Raw genomic sequence first — 27,647 nt, 5'->3', positions numbered from 1 at the left:
CTTGTACTGAAAATATTCAAAGCAACATTACGTAGCATATTTACCTTAAAACAGCAGCTTCAAAACAGCAGTTGACCCTGTTTATAACTGGTCACTTAATGCCTCTTGAGTATCAGCATTATATCTCGATAAGGCCAAGCCACATTAAAATGCAAGTGTAAACACACCCAGGACTCATTTAAACCAGATACAAATCTGATCACTCAAACCATTTCGGAAGGTGGACTGTGACACATCTCTCTAAGACACATTCGACAACCAAACCCCCTCCCAGTACAACCAAAACACCAGTAATAATTGAACAAATTTGCATATTCCATCGCCACACAGGAATTGGATTTCAGCCTGACTAACGATCAGTCTGACGACTAAGAGATGCATTTGACTACTGAGTGTAAAAGCATGTGGTTAAAATCTTCAGGTGACAAGGTATACACAAGGTTATTGTGATGCTTCACTGACTTGTCATAGAGAGAATAGCTTTTCTGTCTTTCCAACTCTGAGCTCGGCACGCTGCTAACTGCACTATGTTACTCTGGTAGGGGCAGATAGGCAGGACAACTCTCGCTAGAACTGTGTAACACAGTGCAACCACAATCATATTTGTGTACAATCCTGTAATATCACAATATCGACCTCAGTCCACATACGTTTTTTCTTTAGCTCTCAGCTTGTCCAGAAATACATGTGTAAAGCATGTCCTGTAGGGGAGGCTTAAAGTGCGAATTCCAGTTCCCGACTGTAGGGGGGGAGCACAGGAGCAAAAAAATACAAATTCAAGACCAAGTCCAAAATACCAAGTCAGAATTGGCTCTAAATATAATCATTATAAAATAATACATGAGCGGTATTATCCTGCTATACTGGGAGTTATATTGGCATTTGTGTGCTTCTGTCGTATATACACATGCCAGTATAGCACAACCACCAGTGTATTCTTGTGATTATTCCACAGTTCTGATGATACTGATATTTAGGCCTACTGTATTACATTTTCAGACAACAAAGACACAAAAGCTGATTAACAAGAAAGCTTACCCAGGTCCATGAAGAAAAATAGTCTTGTAATCGTGTGTTTTTTCTCAAGGTGGAACATCAGCACGTCATTTCAAACACAGAAACGGGTTGTCCATCCCAAATGGTGCTCTGGAGCTGGATGCACATAACGTCAGGGCTTTTTTGTTTGAAATGGAAGTGTGTGGCTTAGCCATTGCCGCTCACTTCCCTTAGCTATTTTTTAGGTTCTAAGTAAGTAAGGCGGACTGATATTGACAGAGATGCATTTGAAGTGCTGTTATTGTGAGATATTGGCACTCAGTGAACACCTCTCAGCTGATGACATTGTGAGGTCAGAATTAAACATGGTAGCCTATAATATGCTATTAATATGCCCATTCACATGACATTCAACTTACTGACTTATTAGAAAGGTATTGAGTTCACATAGGAGATAGGATATGCTACCATGCAATAAGCACATCTTGTTTTCACAAAATGTGTTTTCTACTTTCAATAAACCTTACAAAAAATCTGTTATGTGGTGCAATAATTCTCTTAAAACTCTAAAAATGCAAACATGTTAACATGCATGATCCATTTCTCCAAAACAGACTTTTTTCTTTCATGAAAATAACAAATTGAACAAATGTGTGATGGTGCTCTTAATATGTTGTTTACAATTTTGGTAAAATGCTTCCTCGGGGTTCACTAGGCTCCATGGTCTGTTTGCGGGCTGGTAAAAAAAGGGGTTTGTAACCCCGGCCCTGTAAATGAGAAACAAACAAATTTGCTTAGATTATCTTAGATAGATAATCAACAAAAAAAGCTCACACTAGCCCTTCTTTAAAACCGTCATCTTTTATGAACATTTCATTTCATTTTCTGCTTAAAATTTTTTTCTTTTTTTTGATAAACATCAAATGTTTCCCTACTTGCTTCCCTACTTAACACATGGAGTAGTGTAATAACTCCTGAAGGCAGAACGGAGTTAGCATTCACAAAGACACAAATACTAATCTTCAATCTACCCATAATTAGTTTCACCAAAACAGAGCTTTTTTTTCCATTGGTGAACAATAAAAGTTGGATTACTTAACATACTGAGTAGTGCGATGATTTTCAAAACAAAACCAAAAGGAAGGAATTAGCATTCACAAGCATAGGAGATGCTAATATGTGCATTTATGCATAAAGTATTTTTTCTTCTTTAATTAACTTTTTGTTCCTTGTGTTGAAACAGCTTAAAACACTCTGAGCGGTGTAATATTTTCTCTTAAAAACAGAATCATCCACACTCTGGTAGTTTTTCTCCCTTACAGCTAGCAGATCGTTCGTGGGCAGCAGTAGTCACTACATTAAAGAGCCCACACGTTCACTAGCAGTAGGCTAAGTGTGTGTATAGCATGTGTGAAGGGCAGTTTTATTTCGGCTGTGAGTGCAAGACGTGTGAGAGGTATGTGGTTGGAAAGAGCCAAAGCGAAGAAGAACAACTACTTAAGAGAAAACTGAAAAATCCCCATTGATTAGAATATGTTAGGACAGAAATTCAAAACCTGCTTGTTAGGTCGTTCATATTTCACTTGACGCAGGGCTATATTAATATTTTTTTTAGCTGTAATTACTGATGAGGCTGAAATAGAAGGCAGTTTTTTTCAGTACATAAAACGGGCCTTGCAGTACGCAGCTGGAATAACTGGCCTGTGACAAAGTGAATTGCGCTTAATAATTTATCAATTTGGACTTATAAAAGAGAATGCAGAAGAAAATGCACATCATGACCGTCTTTTTAGGCATTAAGAGCAAACGCATGGGATGGCTAGAACATCCTCTGAAAGTGTGGTGCACTTACTGTAATGCAGTTAGAGCAGAAGTTAAAAGCAATTCCAGCCTTAAGAGGATAGAGAGGGGATTCAGAGAGAGAGAGAGAGAGAGAGAGAGAGAGAGAGAGAGAGAGAGAGAGAGAGAAAGAGAGAAATAGAGGGGGTTGGGGGGTGGTAAAACAGCAGAAAAGCAGAGTGGATGCTCTCCAGGCTAAAAAGATAAGAGCACATTTAGGGCATCCACTGGGACAGCTAGTACCCTGCTGGCCTCTGTTTGAGACACTGATGAATTTACAGGTGTGCACCTCTCTCTTGCATCAATCATTTAGTGGTCTAGAACCAAAGTATCTGTCTTCACTGAATGAACTCCTGGCCTTCTAACGCTAAAAGGCAAATAGGGGAATGTCTGATAAACTGCACAGAAAACATGCTGGCATAGCTAGCCAATTCTGCTAGGGTTTTTGACTCATGTTGTTTTGGCTTTAAAAGGCCTGAGACAAAGCAGCACTGATTGCATATTAGAAAAGTGTTTTGCACAGTGGTGTGTTTCCCCTCCTGGGGGAAAATGCCCAATCAGCTGCAGTTCTTGTGGTCAACACACCATCTGTACTCATTAAGTAATGACTACAAAGTCAACAGCTTTGGTCTAGAGGTCAAAGCAGTAAAAACTCACATTGCTTCTAGTGATGTACTGATATACTGGGTCAGTACTGGCACAGAGAGTGACTTGGATATGGGATGAATAGGTATTGACCAGCAGACAACAATGTTGTTTTAAAATCAAAATTGTACAGCACATTTTGTATCTTCAGCTTTACATACATACATTACTTTCTTTCTAGACGATGTACACACATGGACAAAAATGTTGGTACCCCACCGGTTAATGAAAGAAAAACCCACAATGATCACAGAAATAACTTGAATTTGAAAAAAATTAATAATAAATAAAAATGCTATGAAAATTAACCAATGAAAGTCAGACATTGCTTTTCAACCATGCTTCAACAGAATTATTAAAAAAATAAACTCATTAAATAGGCCTGGACAGAAATGATGGTACCCGATCACTGCAATCAAACGATTCCTGTAACTGTCAATGAGACTTCTACACCTCTTAGAAGGTATTTTGGCCCATTCATGAGCAAACTGCTCTAGCTGTCTTTGGTTTGAAGGGTGCCTTTTCCTGACAGCATGTTTTAGCTCCTTCCAAAGATGTTTAATAGGATTTAAGTCAGGGCTCATAAAAGGCCACTTCAGAATAGTCCTCTTAGCCATTCTTGGGTGTTTTTAGCTGTGTGTTTTGGGTCATTATCCTGTTGCAAGACCCATGACCTGCGACTAAGACCAAGCTTTCTGACACTGGGCAGCACATTTCTCTCTAGAATCCCTTGATAGTCTTGAGATTTCATTGTACCCTGCACAGATTCAAGACACCCTGTGCCAGATGCAGCAAAGCAGCCCCAGAACATAACACAGTAGGGAGGGCATTCTTTTCCTGATATGTCTGTGAACATAGAGCTGATGTGCCTTGGCAAAAAGTTCAGTTTTTGTCTCATCTGTCCATAGGACAGAAGCTTTGGGGCTTGTCAACATGTAGTTGACAAAATTTTTTTGTTTTGTTTTCAACATTGGTTTCCCCCTTGGTCGTCACCCATGAAGTCCACTTTGGCTCAAACAACGATGGATGGTGCGATCTGACACTGATGTTCCTTGAGCTTGAAGTTCACCTTTAATCGCTTTAGAAGTTTTTCTGGACTCTTTTGTTACCATTCGTATTATCCATCTCTTTGATTTGTCATCAATTTTCCTCCTGCGGCCACATCCAGGGAAGTTGACTACAGTCCCATGGATCTTAAATTTCTAAATAATATGTGCAACTGTAGTCACAGGAACATCAAGCTGCTTGGAGATGATCTTATGACCTTTACCTTTAACATGCTTGTCTATAATTTTCTATTTTAATCTCCTGAGACAACTCTTTCCTTCGCTTCTTCTGGTCCATGTTGGGTGTGGTACACACTATTTCACCAAACAGCACAGTGACTACCTGTAGCCCTATATATAGGCCCACTGACTGATACCTGTGATGCTAATTTGTGTACACACCTTGATTTAACATGTCCCTTTGGTCACATTATTTTCAAGGGTACCATCATATTTGTCCAGGCCTGTTTAATGGGTTTACTTTTTAAAATAATTCTGTTAGCTGGTTCAAAATCAATGTCGGATTTTCATTTGTTCATTTTCATAGAATCTTTATTTATTATTACTTTTGTCAGATTCAAGTTATTTCTGTGACCATTGTTTTTTTTGTTTTGTTTTTTCTTTCATTAACCAAGGGGTACCAATACTTTTGTCCATGTGTGTATGTGTGAATTTGCAAATCTGGTTTAGCAATGGGTGCAACCTCAAGTAGCTGAATATATTCATTAGAAAGGGTGTTCACAAACAGTTGGAATTATAGTGTATGCATTATCTTTTCTTGTTTCTGTACTGGAATATACTTTCTTAATGTATTGTAAATATAAACACAATACAGTGAAGTATTCTCCTGTTCATCTACAGTAATACTGGTAATACTGATAACAGTTTCAGTTTACTCACTGAAATCATTAAACCAGCAAGGTGCATCTGGTGCACTTCCATCATGGCCAAGGCGGACACGGACATTGACCCAAATTCTAGAGGCTTCACAACACTCATGCATTGACTGAAAGACTCCATCACATGTTATATATAGACCATTAAAGCCATAATAATCTAACTAATGGTTATTACCTCGCTCTTCTACCATATCTAATGCATTTAAACACTCACATTATATATTTCCATGAAATATTGCATATTTTTTGAGTGTTAGAAGGTACTGGAAAACGTTTCATGCTTGTGTGTGTCAGGTGCTTCAAAGCTGTTTAAATTTTATCCAGTAATTTTACAAGATTCAAGAAAGTATTATGTTACTGCATACTGATTAAAATTTGACCTTAAAAATAAAAGCAGTTGTTTGCAGTGACACAGTCACACAGTGAAGTATCCTGAGGTTAAAGCAGTAGCATGTAGCATTTTCATCTTAAAATAACAGCCTTAAAATGTTGATGCTCCTCTGACCTGTAATAGGGAGCAGCACTGCTATCAATGCTAATCCAGGCTCAGCTCACCAGAAACAGCACTGTGGACACCCCTTCAAATGAATCTAATCAGCTGCTTTAAGTTCTATCCATTGCTAACACAGCTGTTTTAAATGCACACACACAGCTTGTCTGGTCCCTGTATTGAAGTATTGCTAATACAATAGAACTCAGATAAACAATAACCTATTGGCACCCTACCTAATGCCAGGCATGGGCTAGAAGGGTATAAAGCCCTCTGGTATTGAGCTGCGGAGCAGTGGAACTGTGTTCTTTGGAATAATGGTTGCTAAATGCAATCAATTTCTCACAGCAGTTCTCCAAAATCTAGTAGAAAGCCTTCTGGACAGTTGAGACAGTGTGTTTAACACCCTTGATTTCTGAAAAAACAGTGAATGAGTGGATAGAATACACCAAGCCCGCACCTAAGAAAGGCCCTTCTTTACTGTTCTGTCTTTGATAAACTTTAACTGATATCAGAATTTAATAATAACTATACTCACTGAAGAATAGCCTTAAATACTCGTTTAATCCCTTGCTGACTACCTCTAATACAGAGCAAACAGAGGTTTAATGCAATCACTGATGCAAAGCCTCTAAGAATGCAGTAAAGTAAGTGCTTTCCGGACTAAAAGCTTGTCCTCTGTTCAGTTTAAGTTCTGTTTCCTCTCAAACGTTAAAAAAACCCAAACAAACAGAAAAGTCCAGTAATACTCAAAGACATTAGAACACTGCTGAAGCTGCAAATCTGCCGACGGCTTAAAAAAAAGAGAGAGTGAAAACTCCCTTCAAATCTGTGCTTTACGGTCTGGAGAGCTGCACATATTCAAAGAGGGCTGCTTGCGTCTCACTGTTGGGCTCAAATTGGATGCTCACTTTGGTGTAGTACAGGTAGGCCAGACAATTCAATTTTGCTTTGCCTTGGGAGAACAGCTCAAGGCTAATGAGCCACTTTGTCTTGCATGGCACAACCCAGGTCTCTCCCGCGCTTTCCTGATCAGCTGTTTCCCCGCAGTCAAACAGATGAGGTCATCACATTCCAGCCCCGTTGCCATGGAGAACGAATTGGAGGCTGGTAATGACATCCACCCTGGGACGAGTTTCATTTTTCCATCAGACTATCCGTTCTGATCCCTGCGTCCCCTGGGCTTCGGAGGGGGGGTTGATAAGGTTCCCTTTGAAGGCAGGTTATCTTGAGAAAGGTTTTCCATTCTCAGAAACGAGAGAAGATTATTATTTTTTTTCTCCAAAGCCTATTTTGATTGGATTTGCATCCGCTGCCGTAGGAACATGTCTTTCTGATAATAGCACTGGATTACTTGTGCATGCATTTGTCATTTCTGGGCTTCAGCATGCTACAGGCTACATGTAAAATAAAGACTTGGTTTTATTGATATGAATCACATTGCAGGTACAACATATATGCAAGCGCAACAGTTTTGGATGCCACCATCAATCTCTTCTAAACTACGAAGACAACTGACTTGTGAAGTCAATTTTGAAATACAACCAAAGTATACACTGCTATCTCATAAATACATTTTTGATACATTCTATTGTAATATATATATATATATATTTTTTGCTGACATAGAGATATGTTTTTTGATAGATTATTTTATGATATATTCTTTTTTTGTGTTACAATCCAAGCTACCAACTTCATTTTTTATAAACACGAAAAAATTAAGAAGATGCACGGTTAATGTGAACCCCCCCTCAAGAAAAAAATCCTCAAAATAGACAGAAATTAAACAGCAAAAAATGTGATAAACCCATAGCTAATCTACTCTCCTTTTCACATACATGTGTCATATTACTGCGAAATACATACATCCATGTGGATCTTAGTGCTAAAAAATGTCCATGCAAAACTTTGAGAAAATCCAAAACGCTACATACAATCACAATGACATAATATTTTTTTTCTTCACTTTAACAGAGTGCCTTCAACAGTCAGTGCCTTCATTTCTTTAGTTGGTGTTGTTTTTTTTGATTGCTCTTGATACAAAGGAAATGATTGTGTAAATAAAACAGTAATGTCTTCCTTTCTAAAACAGAATTTCTCTCTCTTGGCCTACAGAATGCTTAATTCATGTTCATATTCATAGACAAAGCTGTACAAGTACTCTGTGATACAAAATTGAGAACACAATCATCTAAAGAAAGAATGAACTCAGTGTCCAAATATTAAAAAAACAAACAAACAAAAAACCCGAAAGGCATAACTGTTTGGCAGCTGTTTATAATGTTGCCTAATATTACTTTGAATATATTCTGACGTCTTCTTTTATTGAACAATCACTGGTATTACTCTACTCTTCAGTACTCTATCAGATCTACACCTCACGTGGATACAGAAGGTCACTGCATCGAGGTCTACGGCTACTCAGAGCGGATAAGGTGGAACAAGGTGACGTTGTACAGAACCTGGTGCCCATTGTTCCAAGCGTACAGCGCTCTGTCCTTGGGGTTGTAGTCCAGCATAGAGATGTGAGAATACTTGTTCTGGAAAGGGATGTCAATGTACTCGTAGGTGGAGGAGTTGGTGTGGAAGGCGTAGTAGACCTTGGTTCCTCCAGAGTAGCCGTTGGTCACATAGAGAGTTCCACAAATCATGAAGGCCTCCCCGGCACTCCTCTTCGGGTGGTTGGTGGTCCAGCTCTTGATGACCTGCAGTGTGACTGGGTTGAGCTTGCTGATGACAATGTTTCCTGCGTTCTGATTGGTGGCATACACTACCCAAAGCCCACCCTCATCCACCATCAGATCAATGTCAGAATGGCCGCCCCACGAGTAGTGGTAGCGGTTGTTAAAGCCAGCGTAGTCCAGCGGGCTGGACTTGCTGATGGTGGAGGTCTTGAAGTCAAACTTAATGATGGTGTGACTCTGGAATTTGTTGAAGTAGATGGAGCCGTTGTAGACCACCTGCCCAGTGCCAGACCATGGGTGAGGGAGGCGATGGGAGGTGAAGTTGTCAGAGTTCATGAAGTCTGTCATGGACTGGTACTCACGGACAAAGCGGTTGTTGTGGTAACCGTCCATGTAGTACACCTAATGGTGGAGAAGCAGCATGAAGGTCAGTGTGAAAGGCGTCACTCCACAGAGCAAAACTCTCAAACTGAAACACACTTGTCACAGGGTATGCACAGAATGACAGATAGTGGGTATGAATAGTGTGTATGGCCATATTACTGCACATTATTCTATCAATCTATCTATCTGTTGATCTATCTATCTATCAATGTATCTATCTGTTGATCTGTCTATCTATCTGTCTATCTATCTGTCTGTCTGTCTATCTTGTTGACTGTTTCACATTTTGAAAATGCTTGCTGCCTTTGGTTTCCTGCTTCCTGCATTGCGTCCTCCATTAACGTTAAGAACCTTTCTTCAGAAAAATACAACTTTAAAAAAAGTTATAAAAAACTTGTGTTTTTGTTAGATCTTTAAGAAGGTTGTCTAAAAACCCTCCTATTTTAATTTAAGGAAGATTCACTCCCCAGTCCATACTGTCCAAATATGGACAATAAGCTGCAAAACAGCCTTAGTTCTTGTGATGTCACAAACAACACATTTACATAAAGTAAATATTTGCTCCACCCACTGATGCTGACGTATGACTGAGTATTTCAGCCCGGACTGCTTTTTGAATCAGGCATAATACAGGGCATTCAATTAGAGGTCATTTACATATAGCATATGTCTTAGGGTGAACAATATGACGATATTTGTTGATATGGTCAGTTCCAAAAGAACACAGACCAACTGCATGTTTCATTAAAAAAACTGTGAGAAAGCCAGGACAGCAATGAATAAAAAAATATGCAAAATACTGTGTATTGTGACAGTTTTATTTTTTAAATATCATCGTCTAACATTTTTACCATATTGCCCAGCCCTAGTCTTCAAGGCACAAAAAGTAACAAAAACAGCCAACCCTTTAAAACATGGCTAGAATCAGTTTTTAGAGCAAATTCAATGTTTGTCCTGTTAAAAACAAAGAGCTTAGACCATTCCATGAACTTTCCATGAGTTTCTAGGATGGTTAATGCAGTTATGCAGTTAAAACAGTTATTTCCTGTTTGACTGGTTGAATTTTTTTTAGCAGTGTGGAATACTTTACATTAGAATATTTTTAAATGAGCAAAAGCATTTTAGAGTCACTGTAACATTGCAATACAGGATGAAGTTCAGAGGAGGGAAAGTTAATTTGTGGTTCTGCTTTCTCAAAATAAAAGTCCATTTGGAATTAGCAAGCAATCAGGAAAGTAGTAAACAAAATGTCACTTTCCATGAGAAGTCCAAACTTTTAATGTTTTATGTTCATTACATTAAGCTATTTATTTGATTTACATCACCAGCAGTTCCCAGTGGCAGCCCCATCACAAATATCACCCTTGTGAAACCAATGGTGCACAGCATTTATGCTTAGCTACTCACTACATTCTTACTGAGAAAATACTGCAGCCATATAGTTTATCTAATTAATGTTCCTTCAGTTCTGGTAGTTAACTTTACAGTTGAACTCTAATTGACTGATCCTAAACATCTTAACCAGTTAATCCTAAAAAGAATTTTAATTAGCCCTTGATTGAGATGGACCTGGCCATGCTAATCCTATTTTTCCTTTTTCTAAAGGTTTGTGGCTTCTTAAGTATATCAAAGTTTTTCACAGGATAATCTCAAGGGCAATGCCCTGGCCCTTCTTCATCAATCATTCAGGATGGGCACAGATCTAAAGGGTGAATATCTTTCTGTCTCTTTTCTATTTTTCTCTCAGAGGAGCTTCAAAACCTACAGGCTCACCTCAAGCTATTCTCTTTGAAGCAGTGCATTAATATATGACAGGCCCATGGATTACTTGCCAATCCCTTTCCTGACATCTAACAAAGACTGATGTGCAGACGGTGTTCAACAAATTGCAAAAAGACTCGAGAGCTTGTACAAAGAGAAAGAACAGTAAAACGGCCAGACAAATGCAGCTGTGGAGAGCCTATTCATTATTAATCATTAAATTCAAAAGATACAGTAAAAAATCCGTAACCTAGCTGAAATCCGTGCTGCGTTTGAAGTACTGACACGTGTTTATTGACTTGTAATTTACAATGGCTCTGCGGGCCAAGCTAATGATATATATCAAGATTTATACCCAGCATTTGCATCTAAATGTGCATTGCTAATTTAATATACCACAGTCTTGGACTGTTTTCAAACAAATATACTGTGGGGATAAACAAGAGTGCTGATATGGCGCGGAAAAGCGTATTTAGTACCCTAAAAACGCAGCGTCATGACAAAAGTCAAGGGCACAGCACTCAAAGCAAGTGCAATTCATCTTCCACTTTATGTCCATGTGAAAGCATTGTTTCTTTGTTTTAACAAAACAAAGGGGACATTAATGCATAGAGGTTTTCATTAATTAACTTACCCTCGTATCACCGTCAGGAGCAAGGGGATCAGTCATCCATGATCCGTATCTTGATCCGGATGTCTTAATAGTGACAGGCTCGCTTATTCCTGTCAGTTTCCCACAGGCTGCAAATGATGAAGCAAAATTTGTCATTAGCTGTAAAGAATCTTCAGCACACACACTTTTTCCCAATCATAACATGTTAGTTTGACACAATAACTGTACTCGGTTTTAATAAAAGGTTTCCAGTTTTGGAATAAAATCATGTCTTACTAATTTGGTGTAAGGTGATCAGGATAGATGTCTTTCTTACATCTTCACATTCTGATAAAATCATTCATGTTTAATAGTTTAATAGTCTAGGCTCATGCAAATTGTGACATGGACATTGTGAATAACCAATAGAAAAGCTCTCTCCAGCACCAAGCACAACAGATCTCTGGCGGTTAGGTGAGACATAGAGGAGACCCTGTGGAGGCCTCATAAAATAAATTATTAAAATAATAAGGCAATAATACAATTAAATTAAAATGAATGAATCAATTATTAATTATAATAAACAAAATGAATAAAAAATAGAGGGAAATAATATCAAAAAAGATTGCAAATAGTGACCCTACAAGATTCTGTCAAACTGAATAATGAGACTGAGAGCGTCATTCTTTTTTTAAGATATATTTTTTATCAAATTGTTGGTCTTTGGTTTTTGGAACTGACAATTAACCCACCACTTCGATACACATGAAGATTATTTCAACATTAAATTAGCGTATATATCATAAAATTCCAGATAGGATAGAACATCTGGTGCACGAAATCCTCATTAACTATAAGCTTCTATCAGACTCCAGTGTGAGAGGAGGAGCTCAGGCAAAAGTTTTGGAACATCAGCAAACGGCTCATGCTTTCTGTTTTGACACAGTGCTAGACAGAAGCAGTCAGGCGCGACTTATGTGGACGCTAGCAATGTTGTCAGTGTGTGGAAAATGGAATATGGATGGCTTCTCTCTCTCTAACACACACACACACACACACACAGACAAGTGAACACCCTTGGGCTAGTGTCAGGATTCGACTTTTTATCTCAGTAGTTCATTCATATCTGTGACTCATGGTTTCATCCATCTTTCCACAGCTGAAAATAAACTCCACTTGACATTGTTTCTCTCTCTCTCTCCCTCTCTCTCTCTCTCTCTCCCCCCATCTCCCTCTCTTGTTCCCTCTCTCCTGACATTGGAGCGCTGGCTAGTGCATTCTCTTACCATTACCTCCATTTTTAGCTCCTCTACTGTTTCCCCCTAAAATATTTTTGTAGTCAACAGGGGAACAGAATCTCATTGCTTTGCTTAAATTAAGCCTGATGGCTGTTGATTCAGATCAATGAACTGTGTTAAATTTCACTGGCTTGGCTGTATTTTTCCATTGTACTGTTGTTTCAAGTTCGTGATCATTCAATGTGGTAAACTATATCGTCTCTCTGAATAGCACTGTGTAATAACCTGATACAGTGCTGTAATGTGGCGTACTATATTAAGCTGTGCAGCATTTTGTGGAATATCACATTGTTTTACAGGACTACTGTAGTATACTGTATGTATGTACTGTAGTATAGTCATTGTCACAGTCATATCAAGGTGCTGTAACTATTGTTTCTGTTCTTTCTTCCCCATCTGTCCTTTACAATATACTAAATGAGCAAAAATGTTCATATAGTATTTTTATAGTATAGAGATTCATCATTACTCTCATGCAAAAACCATGTATCGCCGCTTTACATGAGAAGGAAACGACCACCTTAACTTTGAATGGAAGTCAATGTAAAAAAAAGTTTCTATTCAAAGTCATTTTGGAGCATTTATCATTGTTTTGTAATTTTGTGATTTTATTTCCCCTTTTTTTCCCAATTTTTTAATAATTTGGTACTGACAATTAACCCACCCATTTGTAACACAAATTCACAAGTTCTTCAAAATGGTAGAAAATCTACTGTAGATGGTTCTTTATAGAGCCTTGATGGTTCTTTAGAAAATGACCTTGTTGCTGTTAAAACAACACGTACCATAGTATTTAGCATCGCATGCTACATTAAATAATTTCATCTAACAGTTGTGTATAACATGGTACAGAATAACACACCCATGTGTATCTGTGCCACAGCGTGACTGTTTGACTTCTACACACACCAGCAGCAGCAATCTGCTAATATTGACCTGTGTAATTCCATAATCTCTACGGGATCGGACAAGCTGTGATTTATCCCTCCCCGTTCTCCATTCTGGGCTTTCTGCTGCAAACATAACCCACTTTCCAACAATCCTCCATGGAAATTAATATTCAATAAATAACCGTTAGATTAATCGTCTCTGCGCAGATGGGTAATCACTGGAAGCGATCGGATGTGCAAATGTTAGCTAATGGGACTAGTAAGGAACAACAGGGAATCGCCATCATTTCAGCTTTTTCGCTATAGTATTCCGAGAAGGTCCAGCTGAATATGCGCCACTAAGCTACTAAAATCTAAGGACATGGCACTCAATTGGTGAGCCTGTTGATGCAATTATGCTGCAACATACTGCAAGCGCGATTGAGGTCATGTCCTTTTCTTGCTGGAATAACACTGGGCAGTGTGAAAAACAAAAGCACTGGTTTAATGAAATTCTGCACAGTTCAGATGAGTACACTTTGTGTAGATGGAGCTCATGGCAACTCTGTAGGAGCAAATGTTAAAAGTAAAGACAACTTTACAGCTGCTTGTTACTCATAAGAGTCCAACCATACGTTACATATATAGTGACAAATTAAATATTGTGTCTATTTTGTTCTTATGAAAGGATCTGTAGTAATATTACAGTTCTATAGGATTTACAAACAATCCAATATAAATATACATTATAGAGCAAGCTTTATAGATTACTGTAAAAAATGATTAATCCTTTGAACTTTAGGTTTATTATTCATCTTTTAATTCTAATGCAGAAACTGTTGTGAATTATTTGCCAACTGTTTGGTTTAGCATATCTTGTGGAGTCCCACAGGGTTCTATTTTATGGTCTATAAGAACGTATGGTCATTTTGACAGAAATGTAGTTGTAAGAGGGAACAACTGAAGTGTATGCTTACATACAGGGATGAAGGGGTTAAAGGAACATTAGGCCGATATGTAGATTAAAATATTTTATATTACTATGTACATATTCTATAGCACTACAGATAGATTTTCATATTACTACAGATTAAGTGGTATATATTCAATATATATCTAACTGCATTCACTACTGCATGCATAAACACTGTTTATTATTTATAATGTATTTGTGTTTACAGGTCACAGTGGTAAGTTGTATACTTTAAAACCATACTGCAGACTTTGGTTTGAAAACAACCAAAAGGTTCAGGCAGTAGTTAACCCTGCATAGTGTATTGTGAGCAGTTCATACAGGCAGGAGATTACTGTACCAAGAGGAATAATCTTTCAGTTCTCAAATCCTGCCTCTATTTTTAGATGATTGTCTTTACCCGTGTACGTAGTTTTTGGCCCAGAAGGAGACATAAGCCTGTAGCTCACTTTAGTGTTAACAGTTGACAGCCAAATCCCAGCATGGTGCATCCTCTAAACTAATGTAAAATAGGCCAAAATTACACCCTGTGCAGGAAATAAATCTGTTGTTCCAGTTAAGACAAAAACAACCCAATGTATTCCTAACCACCTTCTTCAGTTGGTTTTGGGAACTTAAAGTGGTTCTCCTATAGCACCTCTCCAAAACAGCTGCTTATTTTAAAGACTGCAGACAGTGTTGGCTATCTTTGAGTTTTCAGTTTATGTTTTATGGATTTTTTTGTGGAAAAAATCTGTGAAAACTTCAGATTATGCATTCATAAGACAGCCTGTGTTAAATCTGAACAAAGAGCGTGTCAGCATCTTAGTGCACTGACTTTGACACCAAAGATAATCTGATTTATCTCTGTCTAACCCCCCTCCGCATTAATGTCATGTCTCCAGAAGACCTTGATTTATTCATTATGGTGGAGTAAGGCGTGTCACTTTAGCGCTATCAATTCTGCCCGGGTGTCAAAAACAGCTCCGTTGCTCATGAAATTGAGAATGACATCAGCATTCATGCATCAGCAAATTCATTTTTTTGTATGTGAAATTCAATCCTCTGTACAATTGCATCAGTCCTTCAAATCCATGCATACCTCTGTGAAATTCTACTCCTGCCCATGGTGACAGGGCTGTGCTGCACTGTTTTCCATGACAGAGGCAGATTGGATCTGCCCACTACCATTTATTGTACTCCAATCATGGACCCACCGACTCCACTATTAATGTCATCACATGTTGTATCATTGACTTCTCTTGACTTCTGGTGAAATCTGGTGACAATTCTTGTATTTTTCAACATCACAATATTGATTGCTGAAGAAAATGAATTGCAATGTCAGTTTTTTTCAAATATCATGCAGCCCTAGTTCCTTTTTTGCATACAACTTGCATTTAGTATTTATTCATGGTAACTGTTTCTATGTTTCTAAGTAGCATATCTTAGAAGTTGCATAAAAGGAGCATTCATAGGACCATGTTACCGCAAATAAAATGCAACTGTTTTGTATTCATGATCACTGTTGTATTCTGTGCTTATCTATATACACTTTCATAGTATCATACAATTGAATACACAGTGTTTTCTATGTTGATTCATTGAAAAGTGACACCTTTATTGTGCCATGTTACTATAATCAGGTTGTGTTTGCTATTTATTCAAGATTACTCTGATTTTCTGTGTTGCTTTGTTATCTTTAATAGTACAATGTGATTGCACATCCATCTGCTCCTTATTAAGTATCACTGTTGTATCTAGTACCATGGTATTGCATACATGTTGGGTTTGCTAAAAGTTGTGTTTTGATTATCCTACTTGTTCACTTCACTATAAACAGTGGGTTGTCCGTACAAACAAAAAAAAACCCAGTTTAATTGCTTGTTATCACAAGTAATTTTTTAAGGCTGAGTGGACAAACCAGTGTTTTACAGTGTGTTGATTTGAGAAAATGTCATCTTTCAAAGTACCATGTTATTGCAATTTGTGTTTGACATTTATTCATAATAACTCTTGTTTTATAGTTGATTTGTTAAAAAATACCATCTTTATTGTGTCATAACATTGCAAACAAGTTGCGTTTGCTATTTATTCACGATAACTCTTGTGCTTTGTTTTGAAAAATTAACTCCTTTCATAGTACCATAGTATCATATCACTGCTCTTTATTCGTGATCATGTTTATTTTGTGTTTATCTTGATAAAAGCAACATCTTTTATAGTATCATGCTATTGCATACAATCTGTTTTCTATTTGTTTATGATAACTAATATTGTCTATGTTATTTGTTAATAATTAACACCTTATTTTGGCATCTTATTTCATAAAAGCTTGTGTTTGCTATTTATTCATGATTAGTCATGTTTTCTGTGTTGATTTGTTACAAAATAACACATTTTATAGTTACAAGTTTTTAAATACAAGCTGTGTTTAGTATTTATTCATGATAACTCTCATTTACTGTGTTAATTTGTTACAAGGTAACACCGTGTCATGTATTGCATACAAGTTGTGTTTACAATATATTCATGCTAACTGTGTTTTCTGTGTTGATCTGTTAAACTTACCTGTATTGTAATGTAATCCAGCTGAACATGTGCTGTAGCTTATTCATATATGTGTTTGTGTGTGTTAAGAAGCTCTGTAATATCTACTGGTGTGAATATATCTGACTAATTGTGAGCCACACTCTCTGGGACAGAAAGGGTGGTGGTGTTAGTGCTCAAACTCAGCCTACCTAATTTTTGCATGCATGCACGGAGCCTCTCCTCAAGATTTGACACCCTGTTGTGGAGCTCCTCGTAGTCAAAGGCTCCCATCTCCTCCTGCAGCTCGCTTAGCACTGACGTCAAATTCTTCACCTCCTCTTTAAACTGCAATACCAATTTTGCATCGGCCTTGTATTCCTCCAACACTGGTATCATTGGCCTAAGTTCCTCCATTTTCGCTCTTATGGCCTGTAAGGTTAAAATAGGCTTGGTTCAGTAGGCATGCGTGCAACCGTTTTTCTGTCCAAACACCTGCCTGTCCCTACCATGCCCTCTCTATCTACCCTAGAATGAGTGTAATATGTGCCTAACACATATTTATACATTATATATATAGATATATATATTTGTATATATCTTGGCTGTCATACAAAAACCTTGTATGCCCATAACAGAAATTTTACAGGAGAAGGAAAAAAACTCCTTAACTTTCAATAACAGTTAATAAAATGTTAAAAGATGTGATTGCGGAGCATTTCTACTGTCCGTTCATCATGAAATTTGGACACAATGTAAAGAACTAGTGCCAGATTGAAATGATGCCAAGAACTGAAAAACGGCAAAAATGGAAATAGAAGGTTTTTGCCTGACAGCCACGATATATTGCATGTGACATATCATAAGCATCATAAACAAGTCCTCAGTACACGAAGAACAATTGGGAAAACTCTTTTTATTTTTCAATGTTTAAAATGCAACGCCTTTTAAGTGATTACATGCTTTCCGTCACATACAACATTGTTTACTCATTACTTCCTTTTTAATTCCCCCCCATTGGTAACAAAATATGCATTAAACAAGCCTGAATGAGGAAAGACATGGAAGAGATATCACCATAACATAAATAAATGTCTACTCATGGAATGCTTCTACAGTGGCATGCACAGAAAGAGAGCGGAACATGGAGCCTTAAAGGTGCTTTTCGGTTCAGAAAATAAACTAAATGGTGCAAAAAACGTTCAGGTAGACCAGCTCAGGATTACAATGGGATTTGAACTTGCTCTTCAGTCTCTGCAGCTTTGATATAATTCATAATGTTAGCCCTGCAAGCAAGAAGATAAGATACTGTTCAACAGCTAACTCTCTAGCCTGTCTGAAATACATATACACTCAGACTGTACCCAGATGCAGATTTAGGCACAGAACCACATGGAACGTTGTACACAAAAGTGGGTGGGTGATCCAACATGCAAAAGTAGAGATTATTTGCAAATATGTGCAAATAATCATGAGAAGTACACTTATGAATTTAAAGCACTGTTTCTTCCAACATAACCAGCCAAGCTAGGAAAATACAACCTCTATATGAGCATTAGCGCCTCATTACGAATTCATAAAGCAGTGTGGTAAACCCCCAAAGACAATGGGCAAGTCTTGAAGTGACAAACTGCTCTTTTATAAAGAGCCAATATTTTTCTCAATAGGCCTATCTCCTCTATTCCAGTGATCCGCTTGGATCAAAGCACAGCTCTTTATGAATTCATCCTGTGGCTGAAATGCCATGTTTGTGCATGCCTGAACATGCAGTATACTGGGAATTACAGTAAAGGTTGGGGTTTAAAGGAATACTCCAGTGTTTGTCAACCAAATCTCGTCCTGCCACATCAGTAGAATATGAATACAGTAGAGGACACATTGACGCAAAGCACTGCTCTAATAGAAGCCAATGAGTGGCTGCTTCAGCACCTGTTCATTTACTCTATTGTGAGATGCAGCAGATCAAGGAAAAGTGGAGAAACACAAGAGTATTCCTTTAAGGATCATGCAGAAGATGACTTTTGATGATATCTGAATCCAAACAAATAGGACTTTCATGCAGATTAAGAGCTAAAGCTATAATCTACACTCTGCCCTCAGTCATAGACTAGCAGAACTAAACATTTTCTTTCCCTGCCTGTTTTGTGTGTTTTTATGTAATAAACTATGTAATCAAACACATGGGATCAAAGTTATCTGAAGAAAGGCATATTAAAATGGCAAGCAGTACAGTACTCAGGAATAAAGCAGGACTTTGTAAGAGGGAAATATTGCATGTTGTTATAAATGAAGAAAGCAACTGGACTAAAAATGAAACCAACAAGGCAGAATGATTGGATGAACACATCATTTGCCCGTACCTTGTATTGCTTGGCAATGTTCTGCTTGTGGCTCTCCTCCACCTGTTTGAATTTGGACTCCAGGCCTCGTAGCTGCACCTCCATCCTCTGGACATACTGCAGGTCTTTCTGCGTTCTCTGGTCCAACGTCTGGATGGACTGGGTCATGTTCTGCACCTGGAAGAGGTGAGGAGAAGAATAAAAGGTTACCACGGCATGGAGCGTGATGTTCTAGTAGGCACATTTTGATGTGAGGACTGTCAGGTCTGAAGGGTCTGTGCATTCTGAACACAATGATGTGTTAATCCACAGCAGATTTTCCAATAGTGCTGGATGGTAAGATCTATATCAGCTGGTGTCACATTGTATGTCACATAATGTTACTTTTTTCATATTATCAGTGTTGATTGATAGCAAGAATGTTTACACGACTGGTAAATAGTCAAAAAAAAGCCATGTCAGATTTCTAAGATTTCCATTTAGTACTCAATTCAACTTAAAAAAGTACTTCATGTGGTGACAAGCAATTCAACTGGGTTGATTCAACTCAAATAAATACTTTCAATTAGATAATGGTTGATTTAAAGTATTTACTGTGGAATAAAGCCTGTTCAATTACTTGTTACCACATGAAATGATTTTTAGGTCAAAAAGATGAAACACAGCGTCTATCTAACACACTGCTGTGCCTATTAAATTGATTGACCATACTGGGTGTTATCCCCTTTTATTGCATTCATAAATGGATTTATGGTCAAAAAACTCTACTTTAGTAAAACAGATTTCTAAAAAGTAACATCAATAAGAGGTCCAGGCAATTGGTGCTAGTAGTCTTAATTAGTGTTATTGTACGAAATGGAGATCACCTCAGTGAATGCAGTGAATGTGCCTTAAGTGGTTGTAGTATAAAGACACCTATCTGAAAGGTCCAAACGCTGCACATCACCACAAACAGCAGTGTCCAGATGTGCTGGCCTGACTGAGACCTGTCCACATAGCTGTGATTGTGGCCAAAGGTGTATTAACTAAATATGTATAAAAATGTATAATACATTGTAAAATGTAACAATTTAATATAGTTTTGTAGATTTTTGTGGCTAACTCACATTACTTTAGAAATCTGTTTTCCAGAATACTATTAACCAAGATCACTTTTATATAAGAAATTAAAATGGAAAACATTTAAGTGGTGAAAACATTTTAGGCGCTGTTAAACAGTATGTGTGTAAAATGTGAGATAAAATACACACATATCTCTATTAAGTGTGCGATAATTAAGTGTTAAGTGTGTGTGTGGAAATGGAATGACTATGTGTGTTGCCCTGTTTGTGACAGTAAAGGTTACTTTTTCCAGAAGCTGCCGTAGCTGTTTGGTCCTGGCGTCCCGTGAGCACATGGTCTGCTGAGGAGCCACCACAGTGCACACACAGCGGCCCTCACTGTCCTGCGCCGAGCTGTACACCTGCCAGGACTCCTCCGGGTTCGCAGGCAGCACCTGGACAAAGCACGTCACACACAGACAAACCAGGTCAGTGAGAGAGAGAGAGCCTAAAGAGATAGGTCACAGTAGAGAACTGTAGGCATCCCTGCATGCTCCTCATTTTAAAATTATTCACAGTCCAAAGTACCTGACCTAGATATCATTCTCCATTCTCCTTCATTACCTGGAACAATTGTGTTGGGAGTTGAAATAAAAAACATACCTTGGGCCTACAGGACTGAACTGTGAATAGAGGTACCAAAAACGGTTCTCTGGAGTGATGGAGAACCATGTTTGATTCCTTAAAGAACATTTCCATGGATTGTTAATGAAAGGTTTTAGGGACTCACATGAGGTTCTTCTAAGGCATCACTCTGAAGAACTCTTTTATTTTTATATGTGTGGGTCAAAGGGTTATTGAACCAGTCAGCATCAACCATAGTGTGTGCTGTCATAGCCTTCTCTCTAAATTCTCGTGATTCCCAGTTCTCCTCGAGCACAGCAAGACATTTCACTTATTTCATCCAGTTGGCCTTCAGCCATATGCAGCTGATGACACATCCACCAAAGCTGAAAGCCTCTGCTGGATTTTCTAGTCCCAGGACCTGCACCTCCAAATGAAGGGGGGCTCAGTTCGGCTCACAGTTACACATTATTGGAGCTTCCATATGTCACAAGATGAGCCACAGTTTTTTGTCCTCAAGGGGGATTTTGTACAATTGATCATGTGGCTTGACGTGAGAGAGCCATCTGGATATGTGGAGCGTAGAAAACCTTCCCCTATGTCTCAATCTAATCTCCAGTACTCAAATGGATTCTCCATTCCAATTCTAATGGGGATGGCAAGGAGATTTTTATCAGATCTCCTTTACATCTTTGTAAATCGACTGTTGTTGTGGTACTGTAAGCTGAGCTGAGCTTGTCTATTGAACCATAATCTCGAACCTCAGAAGGTTCGGAAGGTTTGAAAGTGGCATTGCATAACCTGTATAATCCTATTAGAAAAAGTGACCACGCAGGGAAAAAAATAAGCATTAAGACACAGAACAATGCATTTTAGACAGGTTGCTCAGACACACCTTTAAAAGAACCCCTCCCATTCTCTTTCTTCCTCTCACACACACACACACACACACACACACACACTGCTATAGTTGCTTTCTGTCATGAAAGGCAGAATCCTGATGACTGATAAGCAGTAAACAGCAGTTCTGTTAATGCGCTCAGAGCAATTATCCCAATGCTGAAACGCATTATTTTTCTGCTGTGTGGCGCTGTCTACAGAACACCCCCCACCCCCCTCCCAGCACCCCTGTCTAATCGAGAGTTTTTGTACCTGAGAAATTCAATAAGGCAAATATTGTCTCAGGTTAGATCAGTCTTCGCGATTACAGTTCAGTGCACTGCAGCACTATGACCAAAACCAGCTCATTACTGTGTCCTCAGCCTTCCCCCAGTTTACGTGTTGCACAAACATGTCTGTGCATGCTGACTTCATTCTGTACTGCAGAGGTTTCACGTTTACAGCTACAGGAAGACAAAGAACGCAGTGATACATCCCAAGGGGTCGCATTTCTAGCCATGTGAGTGCCTAATGTGATTATAATTAGAAGATGCTTGGGTAATTGACACCTTGTGTAATTGGTGTTAAGGCATGTGTGTGCAAAAACAGGCAGCGAGGACAAAATCAGCAATATAGTAGTGGAACTTTAGACTGAGAGAACTACAGATATTTACAAGTGATGTGCTACAAGTGAATAGGCTGCAATACTACAATTACTACTGACCCTAATAAAGCACTGAATACACTGAATAACCCCACTAACTACTACTTTACTTCTGAGCAACACTAACATCAATACAATAATAATAATGAATAATATATTATATATATATATAATATATACACACACACATACAGACACGCACTCCATATACTAACAGCGCTTCTATAGCAAGAAACACCCCTCTACATCCTCATTATCCCAGTTATACAGTCTCAGAGCACCTCTCTCTCTCTCTCTCTCTCTCTCTCTCTCTCACACACTCACTCCAGTGCTCCTGTCCGGGACCCCTGGAGGAGCCGCCGCGAGCTTCGTGGTGTTGAGCCCGACCAGAGAGGGCAGCGTCTGGGACATCCAGTTGGTGATCATGGCCATGGTGCTGAGCACGACTCCAATCTTCAGCAAAGGCACCGACATTTCTGCGCTCGCGTCCGCTTCTCTAAATCCTTCATAGTGCGCGCGCCAGCGAGGTATAGGGGCTCAGGCGGCCGGGCTGGCCGGAGGAAGAGTGATCTCGCGGCGGGGAGACCGCCTCATACACATCCGTGCGGGACATGACGGCTATATCCTCTCTGTCCGTACTCGAACACAGCAGCGCTGAGGCGAGGATGAGGAGCTGGAGGAAGAGCTGCCGAACCCCGTCAGTTCTCTCCCTGCGCCTGCATTCGAGTAATGCAAACCGCGAAGACACGGCGAGGCGTCTCATTGGCCCGGCGGACACGCCCATCTCATTAAATATTCATGAACCACTCTGCGTTCACACAAACACACACACACACACACACACACCTCCCCTCCCCTCTCCATTCGGTTGACTCACGATTTCTAAACGGGAAAGTTCTTGTGGGTACAATACTGTGAGAATGGGCCGTATTCAATCAAATCTTCACAACAAATTTCTTACGTTTGTTGTTGTACGTCAGGTTCTTTGTCCAAATGTTAAATCACAAATAAATTACAAATAAAACAAAAGGCAAAATCTTAGCTGCGTAAAAACTGCGTAAAAACTGCGTAAACGGGCTTTAGGGGCGGTTGGTGAATGATGTCCCCTGTGATTGAGACACAGACGACATTTACTTTATTGTGCTGTCAGTTCACACTCCACATCCCACCACCCAGCAGCTTAAAGGAATAGTTAGGAAACCTGCAAGTTGACGCTTTTGAGAGATTCCAGGGACGTAAACAGCGAACTCTCATCTCCGAAAAAGCGCAATGCACTAAATACCCGGGTGGGAAAGAAACAGCGTGGCCAGCTCAAACTGGTAACATTGTTTAACTAGGTCTTGAGCTGTATCTGGTATGTTTCTGTAGCTCGTGTTAGCTGGTTTAACTGGTCTACCAGGCTGACCAAGCTGGCCACACAGGTACGCATATGGTACGTTTTATAATGGATGGCCAGCGTACACTTTCTGAAATCAGCTACCAGCACAATCTGGCCTTCAGCTGGATTTCTCAGCAGTGTATAAAAAAGTATACATTTTAATCGAATACACATTTAAATAATTCAGATTCAGCACATCATCTATTTCCAGTGCAGCCAAGTTAGTCCATTAAGATAAAAATAGAGCTTCGTGCTTCATTTGAATTATTAATAATAATATGAGAATGATAAAATAGTGGTTTGAATGTCATCAGTAAGCTGCCTTTAGTGTTCACTGTAAAAAAGGCTCTGAATTATGTGTATTCAAGTAGTGGTTCAACTATTTATATAATAACCTAGATATTATTAGTAATTGAGTGAGCACAAATCACGTGGTGGACCCAAGGTTGATCACAAGTTTTGGTGTTTGATTTTTAATAAATTTGGACGCTTTAAAATTCTGATAATTACGTGTGAGCGCAGCTGACTGGTCATTCAGGTGACAAGACATGTATTAGCCAACAGGGGGCAGTGCAGATTTATCCTCCTGGCTACTGACCTTCTGTGCTGATCCCCCTAGCAGTCTTTCAGCATCATGTGTAACCTGGATCTCCATTTAAAACAGGAACGTTAACAACGTGTATGCTTTTCCACAGTCATTTAGAGTAGGGTTGTCTACCTCTGTCTACTTCATGTGGTCCAGAAACCTAAATCAGAAAATTATACACTAATGTAGGAGAGCAGGTGTTTAGGTGTTTGCTGGACAATGTGGTGCAGCTGGTTTCTCTAATAGCTTGTCAAGTTAAAAAAGGGTTTTACCACAGTAAAGATGGACTATTTTTACAGATCGGTGTTTTCATATATAATTACCGTGTCATATCCTGCCCTTATTCCTCTCCATGTTTATTTATTTGAATATTTCATCGTAAAATTGTCACAAACATCTACAAACATCTTCAAATGCCACCTATTTCTAATGCTTTTCTTAGCTTTAATATTGCTTTTCTGAAATACACTCTTAAAGAGGTCCCTGTACAGTACTGAAAAGGGTTTTTATAGCTATATAGAACATTTCTAAAAAGTTCTACAGATCAGGAACCATAAACAGAAGAATTTGCACCAATGTGAAAAACGCTTCAACCAGGAAACATAAAAAAAACCCATACATATTAAACCACTGTCTTTACAAAAGAACCATTGAAAGAGCCCTTTTAAATAGTGTATGGTTTTAGACCATGGTCTAATCCAATAGTTCAGTTGTTACTCTGTGTTAAAATCACCCCTGGGTTATTTTTATTTTAGAATTTCCACCTCACTTCGGATGCCTTTCCTCACTATATGCCAACATTAGTCATTGCATCAATTAGCACGTTGAAGATGTTCTCCACACCAAAGGTGTTGGTACTTGCATACTTCTAAACCGCAGAAAACTGTTGTTTTGGGGTTTTTTTGCAAATTGACACTTTTGGTTTGCCATTTCAAGGAGTGTGAGATGTGCACAGCGGTGCGAAGCAGACAGTGTAGATATTGAGAATATTAATAACATTCATACGCTGAGCCACCAGCAGATATCTGACAGAATCATCGAAAGAAAGGACAAACAATGGAAAAGGAAGGTCATGTTTGGAGCAGCAGATCCCAGAAAAGGTTGGATAGTGCTCAGACTATCAGCGTCTATCGGACGACAATAAAACAGACTATATTTAGGTTTATGAATTGTACAGTGTGGCTGCCCAGGTGAGGCAGATAAATGAACAAGTTGCTGAAGTGGTAGTTTCTCTGGAAGTGAGGAGAAAGCCAGGACCCTGCTGCCCACTGTCTATGGCTAGTCAAGATTTACTGCCCAATTAAAGATTATTGGCCATATTTCCAAGCAGTTTCCAACATGCATGCCTGGTTTTCATTTATCAGCTTGAGATGCAACACCACCAGGATGTTCTAGCTGCATATCTGATGGGGCACCCATAGCTTGCTCAGGTCGTAATTATGAAGAAGTGCTGCGTACTGGAGGATAGTGATGAATTAGCTGGTATGTGTGCTGTGATAGTATCAAATAGCTGTTATTCTGATGCCTTGTTACTTTTCAGGGCAGAAGTTTGGAGTCAAAACGTCTTTCTATGTGGTCTAAGAAGCTGTAGGACCCCCTGTAGCGATGGATCCTTTGAAATAGGCTTACCCACATTACTACAGCTGGCTTAAAAGCATAATCTACCAATTACACTATGAGATTTGCAGTGGCAGAGCTGGCTGGCTCATTGCTCGCATATCGGACTAATTAGCCCTGCGGTGGTTGGAATGGGGGAAGAAAATGGCGTTTATAAACCTACTTGGGTGAGTTCAGTGCCCATCAGAACGAGGAGGGTGAGAGTCAGGAGCTTGTTTGCAGGCTGCATCTTCCGCCGCCGTCCACCACCTGATCTGGGGCTCTCACATGCAGGTCGGCTTTGGCCACGACGGTCCACCTCTCTCTTATCTCCCCCCTTTCTTTCCTTCGTCTCTCAGACCCCCGTCTCGAAGCTCTCTCGCAGCCCTCAGGATCAAAATAAAGAAGATGAAATCAGCTCGGCGTCTTGTAGCATATTTACTGCACCTCGCTTTGTCGACGCCGTCCTCGACCCCCTTCTTTCTTTTTCTGCAAGCCCCCCTTTGCTTTGAAGGCGAGGCTGAACGGAGGCTGGACCACCCAGAAACAAATCACTTCATCACTGTGAAAAGTTGGCTTCTTAATGCAGAAACGGAGGTGTGGAGAAGCGGATTTGAGAAGCGAGGAGCTAGCCGTGGTGCTGAACCGGATGTGACACGAGCAGGCGTGGGAAATTCAACGAGGGTCTGAGAGGAAGGGGGAGGGGGAAGGAGGAGAAGCTCAGCACGAGCTCTCCAGAGATGCTGTAGCCTACTCTGCGTCCCAGTAACTTATAGAAGATAACGAGGAGAAGACCACGAGGGCCATCATCTAGTTGGGGGTTTGGAGGTCCGTGTAAAGTGAATATGTGAGATATGGCACAAGGAACGACAGGTTGTCATGGCGACTGCGCTTCTGACACCCCATCCACCCCCCCACATACACACACCTCCACCAACCAACTATAGCTTCTTGATTTGTGGGAGATGAAGTAGAGAAGCAGATTTCGTTATTCAGCAAGTAGACAGAACTTGGGGGAGACTGTAGGGGGAGAGAAGGAAAAAAAAAAAAGAGAGAGAGAGAGAGAGAGAGAGAGAGCGAAAGGAAGCAGAGAGAAAGAAGGAATGAGGGAGAGCAAAGGAGAGAAGGAGGAAAATAAGGAAAGATGGAAACAGAGAAAGAGGGAAGGACAGAGATATAAGGGGGGAAGACATGGGGGCGATAAGACAAGAGCAAATAAGGGGGATGAGACAAGAGCAAAATGAGGAGGGATCCAGGGCAAAAGAGGGAGAGGGAGGCAATCATAACGAAAAAAGAGGGAACAAGAAAAATCAAGAGAAAGAGAGGGAGGGGCATTAAAAAGAGGCAGAGAAAAACAACAAAAGAGAGGGAACAGAGTGAAAAAGAGAGGGAGAGGCAAAGAGAGGAAGAAGGAAAGAATAAAAAGAGAGAAGACAGAAAAAACTGGAAATGAGAGGAAATGAAGGAAACGGAGAGAAAGAGAGACAAAGAGGGAAAGACGGAAACAGTAAAAAGGAGCAATAAACAATGATGGTGATGATGACAGGAACGTTG

The 27,647-nt window shown here is 39.4% G+C and overlaps 1 protein-coding gene across 3 annotated transcripts; it reads right to left on the bottom strand.

Annotated features, from left to right (window-relative positions):
- Positions 1-7,319: 7,319 nt before the first annotated feature.
- Positions 7,320-26,914, bottom strand: olfm1a (olfactomedin 1a). Of its 3 annotated transcripts, none has more exons than XM_072665068.1 (6): positions 26,278-26,914; positions 20,672-20,821; positions 19,348-19,503; positions 17,200-17,419; positions 11,382-11,488; positions 7,320-9,004 (listed from the first exon to the last, which is right to left on the bottom strand). In XM_072665068.1, the coding sequence occupies exons 1-6, from the start codon at positions 26,341-26,343 to the stop codon at positions 8,336-8,338; spliced, it is 1,368 nt and encodes a 455-aa protein (XP_072521169.1). In that variant the 5' UTR covers positions 26,344-26,914; the 3' UTR covers positions 7,320-8,335. The 3 variants fall into 3 exon arrangements, with proteins under 3 accessions (XP_072521169.1, XP_072521167.1, XP_072521168.1); XM_072665066.1 differs by lacking the exon at positions 26,278-26,914 and adding an exon at positions 22,858-23,268; XM_072665067.1 differs by lacking the exon at positions 26,278-26,914 and adding an exon at positions 21,157-21,628.
- Positions 26,915-27,647: the final 733 nt, after the last annotated feature.

The sequence above is a fragment of the Salminus brasiliensis genome, chromosome 20, assembly GCF_030463535.1.
Source record: "Salminus brasiliensis chromosome 20, fSalBra1.hap2, whole genome shotgun sequence".
NCBI lineage: Eukaryota > Metazoa > Chordata > Actinopteri > Characiformes > Bryconidae > Salminus > Salminus brasiliensis.
This window is presented reverse-complemented; position numbering and strand designations above follow the sequence as displayed.

Bases quoted from the DNA above. Each gene is read 5' to 3' on its own strand.
- olfm1a (XM_072665066.1), bottom strand. From the start codon at position 23,007: ATGTCGGTGCCTTTGCTGAAGATTGGAGTCGTGCTCAGCACCATGGCC. The intron at 20,822-22,857 runs GTGAGTGTGTGA...TGCTTTGTCCAG, and splicing joins TCCCGGACAGGAGCACTGGA to GTGCTGCCTGCGAACCCGGA. The intron at 9,005-11,381 runs GTAAGTTAATTA...CTCCACCATTAG, and splicing joins CTCCTGACGGTGATACGAGG to GTGTACTACATGGACGGTTA.